This window comes from Corvus moneduloides, chromosome 8 (genome assembly GCF_009650955.1).
Source record: "Corvus moneduloides isolate bCorMon1 chromosome 8, bCorMon1.pri, whole genome shotgun sequence".
In the NCBI taxonomy this organism is placed as follows: Eukaryota; Metazoa; Chordata; class Aves; order Passeriformes; family Corvidae; genus Corvus; species Corvus moneduloides.
The window spans coordinates 33,930,608-33,944,632 of record NC_045483.1 but is presented as its reverse complement, the minus strand read 5'-3'; the positions used below and the strand labels follow the sequence as shown (position 1 = coordinate 33,944,632).

Genomic DNA, 14,025 nt, shown 5'->3' with positions numbered 1-14,025 from the left:
ACATTATTTCAACAGTTACATCCCTTCTGGCTTGATGTGGCTGTCTGATTTCCCCAAACAGTGATCCTCTCTGTCTGCTAATCTGTTCTCCAAGGAAATTGAGACAAGCTGTCCACCTCTCCCCCTGTCTTTCCAGAGCTCTGGATTTTTTCAGTGCAGGTAAGAACTGGAAGATCTCAACTCATGCATCCTATTTAAGATACAAAAGAAGAGAACAAAAAGACTTGCTCCTGTTTTTCCAGCCCCCTAATTAGCTGATGGCTCCAAGACTGAAAGCACTAAGCAGCCCAGCCTGGGGGAAAGGGACTCCCCACACCTGGGTACCCCCCAGCACTGAACTTTGTGTAGCCCTTTTGGGGATCCAGAGCAGATAAAACACTTGAAGCAGCATTTTGGTGTCAAAACTGGCCTCGGCAAGGCAAGCATGTTAGAGGGAGAACAGTAATTTAATAAGCCAGTGGGTGTTTAAGTTTTAATCAGAGAAGGGGTCACAGGCACTTCTTATTTGAACAATTTCCCTAGGACATGGTAAGCCCATGAATTAGTGCAGAATGTCAACTGTAAATTTAAATTAAATATACTGATATGCAGTAAGATCTTCTGAAAAAAAAAAAAAGCATTTACGAGGCACTATTTAGGCATAAAAACTCCTGCAGGGACTGGCTGAGATGGAGTCACTAAGAACTCAAAGAGCTTTCTAGAGCTGTGTGTTTAATAAAGAGCCAAGATTGACGTTGCCAGAGCACATCAAGACATCCTGACCCAGCAGATGCTGTAGCAAAATTCCTCACCTGTTCCCATCTCAGCCCCTGTCAATTATCCCTCAGCCATGCTCACTGAAGCCAGAGCCAACAGCAGAAGAATGAGGGTAATAGCTTCCAGATCTCCTGTCTCCGGCTTCTTGAGAGGATTGGGAAGAGGGGAAGGAAAAATTAAAATGGGTAAAGAAGCACAACAAATCCAGTGGGAAGGAAGAGTGAAAGGGTGAAGGGAAAGGGTGAAGCAATCAGGAGAGAAGTTTCACCATTAACATGGAGATCCATAAACCAGGGGGAAAGAAAACCTCATAGCATCAACCTGCCAAAATTGGTTATGACTTCTCCTTCCCAGAGCAGCTGGGGCTGCCCCTGGATCCCTGGCAGTGTCCAAGGCCAGCTTGGACATCGGGGCTTGGAGCAGCCTGGGATAGTGGGAGGTGTCCCTGCCCATGGCAGAGGGGTGGCACTGGATGGGCTTCGAGGTCCTTTCCAACCCAAACCATTCTATTATTCCATGAAATGTGTATAAGAATAACTCCTAAGAGGGTGCCAGGAGGTGCATTCCAGCTAATGAAACGTCTGGATCCACTCCTTCCCCACTTCCAAGACAGACCCAACAGCTCCTGCTTTTTTCCCCTCCAAATTTTCAGCTTACCCAGCACAATTTCGAGATAAAGGATTACACATCTTATTGAAGCTATTACCCTACCAAGACACATAAATCAGTTTGGGGAAAATGAAATCTAGCACCAAAAGTAATTTCTCCTCGGGTAGGAGATTGGGGAAATATTTGATCACATTAATTTTGCTGGAGAGAAGAACCACATTTGTTTCAGAGCACGATTCAAATTGATGTAGAGTCTACCAAGTATCAATCAATGCAGAAACCTAAGCCATAGCCTGGCAATTTCTTTTTAACTGTCATTGCAGTAAAGTTTCACCTCTTCCTAAAATCCTCAGCCCTGAAAATGCCCAATTCCCAACTCTACAACTCTGTAACTACACCCGGCCGTGGCTCAGCCTCCTTTCAGGGATGATCAGTGACATCCCTCACCTCATGAGCTGCTTTATTCTGCCAAATAATTGTACTGATTTTCAGGGCTAAGTAGAGAAGATGCTGCATTGCAAAGACACACACAAGCTTTTAGATTCAGCTTTAATAAAGCATTTTTAGTAATTGCAACTAGATTATTTATAAGGATGTAGCACAGTAGCTGGTTTGGGCTTCCCTTGAAAGGGAGACAGGAGTGTTTACATCCTGGGGAAAGACTTTGGTGCCACTAAACTGGCAGAAGAAATCTGGCAAACTCAAGAGCAACACCAAATTTAACCTGCAAGCTGAGTCACCAGAGGATCTGAGTGTGGATGGACGCAACCACCACGAAGAACAGCTTTTGAGACACAAATGAAAAATGAATGTACCCAAACAGAGTAAACTGGTCCCATCTGTTGCAGCAGCACTGAAAATAGCACCTCCAGCAAGGATAAAATATTTCCTTGCTACTTCAGACAGTCAGACTCCAGCAATGCACAGTAGGTTTCTAAGAGGCAGCTATAAACTTCCACAGAAACAAATGCCAAATGCTGCTTTTTCCTGGTTAAAGCTTTCCCTTCCCTTCCTCCACCCAAAATGCAGCACATTCCTTGGGCTTTTCTATCTAGAAAACATTACAGCAAACCCCAGCCATGAAAAACTCCCTAGCAACACCTCCATAGATGTCAGAGGTAACTTAGCTGTAAAAACAAAAACCAACCAAAAAACTTCTCACCCTTTATTAAGGATAACAATCCTGCTTCACAAGCTACTTCTACCCTAATCAGCAAGGTGACATTTTCTTTTGCTAGTTGCTATTCCCAAATAATCAGGTTGCCTTTGCAAACCAGCCACGAGCCAGTGCACCAGAGCAGAGGTATCTCCACACTAATCTGAGGAGCAAAGGATCATCAAAGAACTGTTGGCAGAGGGGTAGGAAACATAACACATTTACCTTTTCCTCTAAAAAGTTACAGCCAGGGGGAATGCATCTGCCCAATGACCTGACCCATTTAACTTGCCTTGCACTATCTGTGTCTATGGGGAGTGACTTCCCTGAGAATTCCTAACTTTTCCACTTTTCCACTCTCCTTGAAGTTCCTGCCCTTTCCCAGCCAACAGTCACCCATCTGCATGCACCTCACAACAAACAAAAATATCTCAGAGTAGTCAAATTTAAGAAATGTTTATGGCTCATCTGGCTCCAAGAAAACCAGCATTAACTCCTAATGAATAAACATGAAAAATTAATTCTGGAAGAGAAAAATGTAAGTTACCTGAGAAGAAAGCAAAAGCCTCTCTAGGCTGACAAGGTGACAGTTTGGCAGGCTTGAGTTACCTGGAGATATAATTCCAGCTCCAGAAAGAGACAAAGGTTTTGTGAAGGGAGACAGGCAGTGGATTGTCTCAGAATTTGATACGGTGAAGTCTGAATTTCTCTGTGACAAGGAGGAAAAAGATTTGTGAACCCCCCAAGAACCTGAATATCACCATGTGGTAATTTCTCCTTGGCTGAAGTTGACTTTTAAACAGAAACATCACCTACGGCCACGTGCTCCTTTAGAAAATGCTTCTTCCTGCTCAAAGAGCCACACTTTGGTGGCTTTATTTTCTATCCAAAGAAATTTTAAATTAAAAAAACTTACCGAAACAAAAAAATTCACAGCACCTGTGTTTCACCTACCAGATGGAGATTGTTTGGGAATTCAGGAGAAGATTACAGCATTGCTTTCCCCCAAAAAACGAAAAGCAAGTCTGAATCACAGCAGTTGCTTTTTCAGCAAGACATTGTTGGATTAGCTTGAACTTCAGAGAGAAGAAAAGAACACGGATAAGCCAGGCTAGTGCTTTTAGAACACAGCCCGAGGAGCTCGGTTTCAGCAGGAAAAAGCCAGCAGCAAACACTTGGCTCCATCCAAGTGGGCAGGCAAGCAGCACACCTTAGGTACCTGTCTGTATCACAGCTGAGATTTTTGTGACAAAAATCCCACTGCTCTTCTAGCTCCTGAAGCAAAAATGCCAGAGATGGGAAGTTTGCACCAAACGAATGAAAACACAGAAATTCAGGAGGTGGTACAGAACACAACTGGTCCACACAGTCACTGGGGCTGACACAGCAGCTTTGTCTGCACCACGGACAGGCTACCAGTTCTGGAGCCACACAGATTCCCAGCGCTCAGGTTTCAGGCACAGGTCAGCTGCAACTTTGCTTGTCTCAAACCACGACCACCTTTCTTTTTGTCTACACGAGGATCTCAGATTTCACTTCACAGAGCTAAAGTAAGAGAAACAACTACGAATTTTAGCTTGAGTGACCCTGGAGACGCAGAAAAAAGCCCCAACCCAGCCCTTGTGCCAGTCCCAGCACAAAATTCCCAGTTACAACCATCAGTGCTTCTGGTTCTTCCAACCTTGTCCTGCCCCACATCCACAGAAAAGGAGCTTTTCACATGGTGGGACTGCAATTAAAAGCTACTCTCAAGAGAGGTTAAATCCAGAATGCATGGAAGCAAACACCATAGCAGGTTTGTCTGGGGGAAAAAAAAAAAAAAGCCACTGCACTCACAGACAGGGCAGCAGACAAACATAACCCAGAATTTACTACCCAAGGACTTTTCAGGAAAGTCCACAGAAGCCACAGTAAAACAACTCATGATCTAACAGTCTATTTTTCCTGTTTTGAAGTATCTTAAATCTAAAACTAAGAGGTGAGGCTGCCACAGGCTTCGGATGGTGTGTGCTTAGGGAGACAAAGTGCCTCAGGCTCTACTCACTTTCTGCTACAAGTCCATGTATTTTTTACTTGAAGTGTCAAACGCATCACCCTAAAGATAAATATTCATCCTCAGCCTTCCAGTACTAACGAAAGAGTTGGAGAATGGTTCTGGACAAGGACATGGAGCAAAAGGACAAGGGGGAGTGGCTTCCCAGTGCCAGAGGGCAGGGCTGGATGGGATATTGGGAAGGAATTGTTCCCTGGGAGGGTGGGCAGGCCCTGGCACAGGGTGCCCAGAGCAGCTGGGGCTGCCCCTGGATCCCTGGCAGTGCCCAAGGCCGGGCTGGACATTGGGGCTGGGAGCAGCCTGGGACAGTGGGAGGTGTCCCTGCCCATGGCAATGGGTAGAACTGGATGATTGTTAATGACCTTTCCATGATTCTGTGTTTAAGAGGGAGCCACACCATTTGCACCACACTTTTCCTAAAAAAATTCAGTTTAAAAAAGAAAGGCAATATTCATCTCAAAGGTGTACACCACCCTGGGTAACTGTTCCCTGCTAAATTATCCCAGACAACATCGTCCCACCCAAAGCCACATCTACACCAAGACACTTTTTCACTGACACCCTTGCAACATCCCAACAGGAAAACAAAGCACCTGGAATAAATATAATTAAGGTTATTTTTATTGTTGTACACAAGCATCCTCAGCCCCACTGCACTGAGCTGTGTTAAAATATTGGGCCCCAATATGTCAACTGGGAACTTGGGAAGAAAAACCCAAGTATTTCGATATCCCAGGTCACTTCAGGAAGTGTTACTGCAGCAACTGGAACAGCAAGAAAGAATGTGTTTTTATAATAAACTTAATATGATGCAGAACTTACTTTGCTCAAGAAAACCAAAATGGTTATTTCCACATTCCAGATCTAAACATGCTGATGGCTCCCTCAATTATCACCTGAAAAATATAACACTTCTGCGATGCTACTTCAAAGCCCTGCCCAGACTTCAAATGATTTGCAAGTCTTGCAGTTTGTTCTGTTAAGCAGCCTGAGGACAATGGGACCATCTCTCCTCAAACTCTGCTGGCAGCTTACCCAGGAACCCGGGAGGTGCAACAGGAACCTGCACGGAGAAGTGACACAGACACCAGAGACACACAGGGCACTCCAGAGGGTCCCCAGCAGGCAGACAGTAATGATGGAGTCAAGGCACATCATTCTTTTTCCTCCAGGGCATGGGATTTCAGCTTCTTTAGTTCAGGAAGCATTAGGGAATATCACTAAAGTTTCTGCAGAAAATGGGTCATTGGGAGAACAAACCACTTTCACAAGGAAATAAAGAGAGGTTACGTGAGCTTAAGAGTCGCTGTAAACACCTCCCACTGTCCCAGGCTGCTCCAAGCCCCAGTGTCCAGCCTGGCCTTGGACACTGCCAGGGATCCAGGGGCAGCCCCAGCTGCTCTGGGCACCCTGTGCCAGGGCCTGCCCACCCCGCCAGGGAACAATTCCTTCCCAATAGCCCATCCATCCCTGCCCTCTGGCACTGGGAAGCTATTAAGTGCTCTGCTGCTCCAGATGGACAAATACATAGTTTAAGCATCTTTTATTAGCTTTGGTTGTCTGTTTGTTGGGGCTTTTTTTTATACCTCTCTATGTTCAAACACATTTTTAGTGAGCACTTAAGGTTTTTTGGTGTTGGGGTTTTTTTTACATTTTACGAAAGTGGCACAACTGAGGCTGGGTTGACAGAAAGCTACAGGCAGACAAACTTCTTCCAGGGCTCATTGTGCCCAAGCACCTGCACCAGGGAAGTCAGCAGAACTTTGCACACTGCCAAAAGGCAACTCATTCTCCTACAGCTTTAAGACAAGGCCCAAGGGAACGCTTCAGGACAAGAATAATTCCACACAGGGTATATTAAGGGTAACAATCAACCAAATGATTAATTCATCAGAGTTAAAGCACTTGAGAGCAGTGAGTTGCACGGCCCAGCACTCAGCAACACCATCCTCACCTGTAGCGTGTTTGCTCCCAGTTTGCAGGTCAAGAGGTCACAGAGAAGACAGGGAAGTATTTCTCAGCTGGGCTGTGTTCTAAACACGAGAAAGAAACATAATAAAGATCATAACTTTGTGCTGCACACAATTTCCCTCCTGGCAGTCATGCCCTGCAATGCTTACACATATCGACCTCAGGAAATGCATCTCAGACTGCGCCAAAAAAAGCCAGGAGGGGGAAAATGGTCAACAGCTGAATAAAGGAATTAAAGATAAGCCAGGCCTTTAACTCAAGCCCGAGCTGGCAATGAGGGTTCTAGAGAAGAAACCTCCAAAAATCCTGCCTGGTTTGACCTGCCCACCCCCCCTAGACCCCACTAAAAACAGTCAGATTTACCATCTTTCCCAAGCAGCTCATTAAACTACAGGCAAGTACAGAACACATAAATCAGGTCGTGATAAACATCAGGCATTTCTATGCTCTGAGCAGTTTATTAACTCTAAAGTTTATTCACCCTAAAGGTTTTCCGACGCAAACTGCACATCAAACACAGCTGGGGCCATTCAGCGGAGTTAAAGCTTTAAAGAGCCTCTATTAAGAGAAAGTCGTTTGCCATAAGCTCTAACTAACATACGGCAATAACTCACAAAGCCCGGGCTGCGCCGCCGGCGATCCCGCACCCAGCAATAAAGCTATTCCAAACCTAACTCCTCGCACAGTGTGAGAGCTCCCCAAAACACTCCCTGCAGGGCCCCTCGGCCCAGAGCGCCGGCGGGATCCCTCCTTCCTCTGAGCGCCGCGATGGAGCCCCAGAGCCGCGGGTTTATTCCACAGGGGTGAAGTCACCGTGTTACCGCGGGACTCGGGGATGGAGAAGCCAGAAGAACACGGCATCCTGAGCCCCGTGTGTGCCGGAAAACCTGTTTTTCCCGGGCAGCACCTCTGTCTCAGCCCCGGTGCCTAGGACCCCTCAGTCCCGGGATCCTCCAGCAACGGGAGGAAGGACCCTCCCATTCCCGGGGCCTGCGACTTCCCCTTGCCCCGAGACCCGCTTCCACTGCCGGGGCCCAGGAACCCCTCCTCAGCCCTCGGGACTCCCCTCAGCCCTATGGCCTAAGAAGACCCCCATATTCCGGGGCCTTGAACTTCCCCCAGGGCCCGGGAGTCCCCCCAGCTCCGGTCCTGAGACCCACTCAGCCCAGGCCCCCCTCAACCTCCGGGCCCGGAACGCCGCAGCCCCGGGACCATGAACTCCCCAGCCCTGAGCCGTCCGCCCTTCCCCACCTCCGGGCCCCCTCACGCCCCTGCTCACCGCAGCCCTCAGCCGCTCCCGCCGCCCCGCCCACCGCGCGCGCTTCCGGGAGCGGGGCCTGCGTACAGGGGCGCGGTCGGGGGGCGTGGCCGTCCCTGGTGGGCGTGGTCTGCCCGTGGTGGGCGTGACCTGTTCCTGGTGGGCATGGCCTGTTCCTGGTGGGCGTGGCCTGTTCCTGGTGGGCGTGGCCGTCCCTGGTGGGCGTGGTCTGCCCGTGGTGGGCGTGACCTGTTCCTGGTGGGCGTGGCCTGTTCCTGGTGGGCGTGGCCTCGGCGTTTGCCGGGCGCCGTGAGGTGCTCGGAGGTCGGTGTGGGTTTTGGGGGGGGGTCCGTGCGTGTGTAAGGGTTCAGAAACGTCTTTGTGTAGGTCATGAGAGGCTTTTATACAGCGTGTGGTGAGTGTTCCTACGGGTCCTGCGTGTAGGAGCTGAGGGGATTGGGTACGGGGCCTGAAAGAGCGTGTGTGGGGCCTCAGGGGCTTATACACATACTGAAAGGCCCGTATGTAGGGTCTCAGGGGCCTATATTTATATACATGTGGGTTCTTTAAGGTCTGTGTATAAGGTCTGAGGGGCCCACCTGAATAGATAGTCTGAAAGGTCTGTATATAGGGTGTGAGGAGCCTATAAACATATATATATATATGCTGAAAGGTCTGTATATAGTGTCTCAGGGGCCTATCTATCTATGGTGTATAGAGATATATATATATATGCTCTGAATGGCCTGTCTATAGGGTCTGAGGGGCTTATGTATAGGTCCTGAAAGGCTTGTATGCAGTGTACAGAGAGCATCTCTATAGGTCCTGGGTAGCAGGGCTGAAGGACTTGTGTACAGGGCCTGAAAGAGTGGTATATGGGGTCTCAGGGGCTTCTATATATGTGTGTAATCATAGAATCATAGGATGTTAAGGGGTTGGAAAGGATCTTAAAGATCATCTCATTCTGCCATGGGCAGGGACACCTTCCACGGTCCCAGGCTGCTCCAAGCCCCAGTGTCCAGCCTGGCCTTGGACACTGCCAGGGATCCAGGGGCAGCCCCAGCTGCTCTGGGCACCCTGTGCCAGGGCCTGCCCACCCTCCCAGGGAGGAATTCCTTCCTTCCCCGGGGTCGTGGGTGGGTGTGTCAGCAGCTGCCGCCGTGCCCAGCAGCTCAGGAATGGGATGGCAGCGGGAAGGGAAAGTGAGAAAGGCACGCCTGGGTCATGTGCACCTCGGCATCTAGATCAGAGGGAGGATTCACTGCTGAGGAGGCTAATTTTAGGTATTTTAATTTTAGTTGCTTCCAGATGCCTCTTAGGTTGGCTCTCCTCAGGCTTTAATGTACCCCCCGTTAAAAAACACATTTTCTGGAGGCATAAATAGACAACGATTGCTCTTGAGGAATACAGGAGGCTGCTGAATCCTGACACTGCCCTCCCACAGCAAGAACGCCGCAGGGATTTTTAGGATGAACCTTTTGTTGAGGCTTAAGGGGATCCCAGAGGTTTAGAGGGGTCTCTGTGGGGCTGAGGTCTGGCCATCTCCAGATCCCAAAAAGGGGTGGGAAAAGCAGCCAGCAAACACTGGCATGTTTGGGTAACTCAGGTCTGAGTCCTGTGATGAGACAGGGATCACCATCCTGCCCAGTCCAGAGGAATTTTCCCCCCTATCCTATTGCTCCACGAGAAGCTGGGCAGTGCTCAGCTTACGGAAGGTGGCCAGCACCATTCCTTTATTGGCACGTGGACTCTGCCCCCCATCTCAGGGCTGTGCTGTTTTATCTGCAGTAACCTGAAAACACCAACCTTTCTTCTAAATAAAGGGAGATGAAATGCCCTTGGACCTGGGATCCTCCTGAATTTCCTCATCCACCTATGCCCGATGCACCTGCAGGATTTTGCATCAATCTCCAGGTGCCAGATTCTGCTGTATCACAACCCTGGACATCTGTAGGAGTAAAATTGGCTAATCCTAAATTTAAATACCATGGGGAAAGTGATGAATCTATGAACTAAAAGATCCTTTAGGTTTTTTTTCTTCCTAGCTGGCTTATTTAATCCAAGAACTTTGGGGCTTGAGCAGGTTTTCCAAAGTGATAGCTTTGCCTATGGCTTATCACACACCCACTTTCTCTTACATCAGTGGGGTTTTTTTTGCAGGAGGGAACAATCCATGCCTGTCTTGGCAGTGTTGGGATGGTTGATGAGGGTTTGAAGCTTAAATTTTCCACTTCAGCCTTTCCCACTGCAATAATATTAATTGCAAACGCTGGTGTGCTTTTCTCCAGCAATTCTTCTCAGGAGCAGCTTTCCAATATTCAGCCAGCTGTAATTATAAGCACCAGGAGAAAGCCTTGTTAAATACATTATTTTATTTAGGTTTTCCGAGAGTGGAAGATGCTTCTAGCAGGAGCTATTTGACCTAAAATGACAGGGTTTCATTTTGGTGCCAATATCCTCACCCTTCCGACTCCCTGCGCCTTGGGGAGCCATTCCCTGCTGGCTCATTTAATTGCCTGGGGTATTGATCTCAGGACTCACATTTAATTCCCATGTTTGTGCTTTGCAGTGAGTGCCCACACACTCAGCACGGGTTTGCTAATGAATTTTTGCCCTTTCTGCTGCCCTCAGCCTTTGCTCACAGCCCGTCTTCCCCCACCTCTGCCAAATATTCCCTGGAAATGTTTAAACTCTGACTAAAATTTTATTTTCGGTCATTCCCAGCTCCTCTTTAATGATAAATAAAGATCTAAATACAGAATATGAGTGGCTGGAGGAGTAAGGAATAGGAGAGGGTTGGGGCAGGGTCTGCTCGCCGTGCCCATTCCTGTCCTCCCTTGGAGCTGCCGGCACCGATCCCTGTAGGAAACCCCATGAGGAGGACAGCACAGGCTCATCCTAAAGATGTCTGTGCTCAGCCAGGCAAAAAGAAGTGTAGGGGTGGGTGGTTTATGGTGAGAAGAGGTGGCTCTGCCCCAAAGGGACCTCCCCGGGACCTTTGTCATCCTGGGGCTTCCTTCCTCCCCCTTTCCTGCTTTTCTAATATTTTCTTTTCCAGCTCCTCCAGGCTGCATTAACCACAGTTTTGCCATTTTTAGGCTTTTAATCCCACTGTGCCGGGATGCTGGGAACTGTCCCAGGGAGAGGCTGATGTCGCAGAGAGGGAAACCCTGGCTGTGGTCCATGAGGTGACTCCTTTGCCGGGATGTGCGTGGGAACATCATCTACTGTGGAGTCATCACTGAGGGCTTTGCTACTCGAAATCCTTGTTTTGAAGCATTTTTCCTTCTGCCATCAGTTTTCAACATGACAGGAGAGAGAGGGAAATACGACAAGCAGGGATGAAGCAAAGACTCATTCCGGTCTGAGCAATGAAGCTCGGGAGCAGCTGCTGCTGCAATTTGTCTCCTTGATTTTCCAAGAAAAAGCAAATAATCATTGAAATGCTAAATGTGTGGAGTTGGAAAGACAGTGGGTAAATCCTTCCAGAAGGACACAGTTGAAGCTTCAACCATGTTTTCCCAGCCAACAAAGAGAAAGAAGGGAAAGCTCTTCCCTGCAGGAAAAACCCAGCCAGAAATGAGGACTGAGATGGAGGATTGCTCAGGGACAATCTCCAAAATGACATTGCTTGGGGAAAAGCTTAGAGCAACCCATCAGGACTTGTGGAAAGCAGCACTGGAGGGAGGTGGGGATGGAAAAAGGAGTGTTGTGGTGGTGTGGGTGATGCTGAAGCACATTTGTGTCATCCCATGACTTGGTCGTGCTCCTCTCCGTATTTTTAGAAACAGAGGGGTAAATAACAGCCCCAGTCTCTCAGCCCACGAGTCCCTGATGCCCTCAGCAACGTCCAGCCTTCTCACAGCTTTTTCCCCATTCGTTCCCAGAGCATCCTCCTCTCCTCACCTGCCAGGAGGTGTTGCCCCATTGCTCCACAGCAAGAACCCAGGCTCCTCAACTTCAAAAAATGGCAGTATTGCAGGATCCCAGGTGCTTTTAAGCCACGAAAGTGCTTCAGTCCCCGCTGGAATGGTGTCACTGCTGCACATGGGAACTGCTTGTGCATTAATATTTTTTAAAGCTCCATTTTCTAACGAGCAGTTGTGGGGCCACTTCCAATATTAAAAGCGATAGGCTCATTTCCCTTCTGGACTATTCCTTCTCAGGAATTAAAAAGCAGCTGCCATCAGTGCTGTAGTAACTCTTGGGCCAGAGGAAAAAGTCTTTTCTAAGAAAAATAATCCACATACATCATCTTTCAAGAGCAAGCTGAGCACAGATTGCTTATTTAGCCCAGGTGCTGCAAGGTCTACGCTGGCAGCCCAGCCCACCATGTCTGCAATACATATATATATATATATATATATGTATATGTTTTTTGGTCACATACTTTTCATACCCTTCATTGAAACTGCTACTGGGTGCGGTGCCAGTCAGCACCCCAAATCCCTGTGCTACCCCCACGCTGCATCCCCAGGGCCATGGTGGTGCCTTTGCTGCACCCCATCTTCCTGCAGCCTCTCCCTGGTGAACTCCCTCCCCAGTGCTCCCCGTCTCCCTGCATCCCCTCCCCAGTGCATCCCTGCACCCCTTTCCCGGTGCTCCCCGTCTCCCTGCATCCCCTCCCCAGTGCATCCCTGCACCCCTTTCCCGGTGCTCCCCGTCTCCCTGCATCCCCTCCCCAGTGCATCCCTGCACCCCTTTCCCGGTGCTCCCCGTCTCCCTGCATCCCCTCCCCAGTGCATCCCTGCACCCCTTTCCCGGTGCTCCCCGTCTCCCTGCATCCCCTCCCCAGTGCATCCCTGCACCCCTTTCCCGGTGCTCCCCGTCTCCCTGCATCCCCTCCCCAGTGCATCCCTGCACCCCTTTCCCGGTGCTCCCCGTCTCCCTGCATCCCCTCCCCAGTGCATCCCTGCACCCCTTTCCCGGTGCTCCCCGTCTCCCTGCATCCCCTCCCCAGTGCATCCCTGCACCCCTTTCCCGGTGCTCCCCGTCTCCCTGCATCCCCTCCCCAGTGCATCCCTGCACCCCTTTCCCGGTGCTCCCCGTCTCCCTGCATCCCCTCCCCGGCCGTTCTCCCTTCGGGGTCCCCCCGCGCCCCCGCCCTCTCCTCCCAGCCCCGCCCCTCTTGGCCCCGCCCCTCTTGGCCCCGCCCCTCTTGGCCCCGCCCCTCTTGGCCCCGCCGAGTACTTTCCGTGCCCTCGGGCCCGCGCAGGGCTCCGCCCACCGACCAATGGCCTCTCTGGGCCGCCCGCCCGCTGAGCGCCGATTGGCTGTGTGAGCCCCGGGCCGGCCGGAGGGGCGCCGCGATTGGCCAGCGGCGCCGGCTGGCCCCGCCCAGCTGCTCCCCGCGCGCCCGCCCCGCCCCGCCCCGCCCCGCCCCGCCCGGGCGGCAGCAGCACCGCCGCCGCAGCGTGGGGCGGCTCCAGCGGCGCGATGGCGGCCACGGCGGGCAGAGCGCTGCCGCTCCTCCTCTGCGGCCGCCGCCCCGCCGCGCTCACCGCCGCCGGCCGCTTCCCGGCGCTGGGCCGGCGCCGCCAGCAGCAGCGACACCGGACGGTGAGTGAGGCGGCAGCCGTGTGCCCTTCAGAAGGCGGGCGCGGTGCCGCCGGGCGGCGCGGGGGCCCCGGCTCTGCGGCGGCCCCACGGCGGCCCCACGGCGTTTTCGTGGCGGCTCCCGGGCCTCCGTTCCGCCAGCTGCGCGCTTATTCTTAGCGCCGTCACCGGGTGAAACTTGAGCGCGGCGGGCGGCGGCAGCGGAGCCCTCCCGGCCGCGCTCCGGCAGCGGCAGCTCGCGGCCCGCCTGCCCCGCGCGCCCCGGGAACGGGCGGTGCTGCCGGCGCTGCCCGGTGTTCCGGGGCCGCGCTGCCGGGGCGGGGGTCGCGGCGGGGCGCGGCCGCCAGGTGGCGCCGGGGGCCGCCGGGAGCGGGGGGGGCGCGGAGGGCGCGGAGCTCCCGCCGGGAGCGGGACCGGGAGCGGCAGCGGCGGCACCGACCCGAGCGGGCAGCGCAGCGCCTCTTCCCCCGGTTGTGTTGTTCCTCCCTTGTCTTCCCGCCCCCCCCTCAAGGTCAGCCAAGGGAGAGGCGCTCGGGGGGTTTCCCACATCCCCGTCGGTGCGGCGGGTTGGAGAGGGAGGGGGGCAAAGCCAGCCAGGCTCTGTTCGCTCCCTCTTCCTTGGGGGCTTTGCCAGGAAAAGAGGAGACTGGCAGCACACGGCTTCCC

The 14,025-nt window shown here is 51.7% G+C and overlaps 2 protein-coding genes across 9 annotated transcripts in view; one reads left to right on the top strand and one right to left on the bottom strand.

Annotated features, from left to right (window-relative positions):
- Positions 1 to 7,908, bottom strand: part of MICU1 (mitochondrial calcium uptake 1) — an 84,677-nt gene extending 76,769 nt beyond the window's left edge. For all 7 annotated transcript variants that reach the window (XM_032117108.1, XM_032117109.1, XM_032117107.1 and 4 more), the window contains exons 1-2: positions 7,825 to 7,908; positions 6,529 to 6,607 (exon numbers count right to left, since the gene is read on the bottom strand). The gene's annotated coding sequence lies outside the window, so the exon portion shown is untranslated. The remainder of the gene's footprint in view (positions 1 to 6,528; positions 6,608 to 7,824) is intronic.
- Positions 7,909 to 13,215: 5,307 nt separating this feature from the next.
- The window catches only part of MCU (mitochondrial calcium uniporter), a 77,017-nt gene continuing 76,207 nt past the window's right edge, over positions 13,216 to 14,025 (top strand). For both annotated transcript variants that reach the window (XM_032116468.1, XM_032116469.1), the window contains exon 1: positions 13,216 to 13,362. In XM_032116468.1, coding sequence (XP_031972359.1) covers positions 13,240 to 13,362 — 123 coding nt within the window. In that variant the 5' untranslated portion in view covers positions 13,216 to 13,239. The remainder of the gene's footprint in view (positions 13,363 to 14,025) is intronic.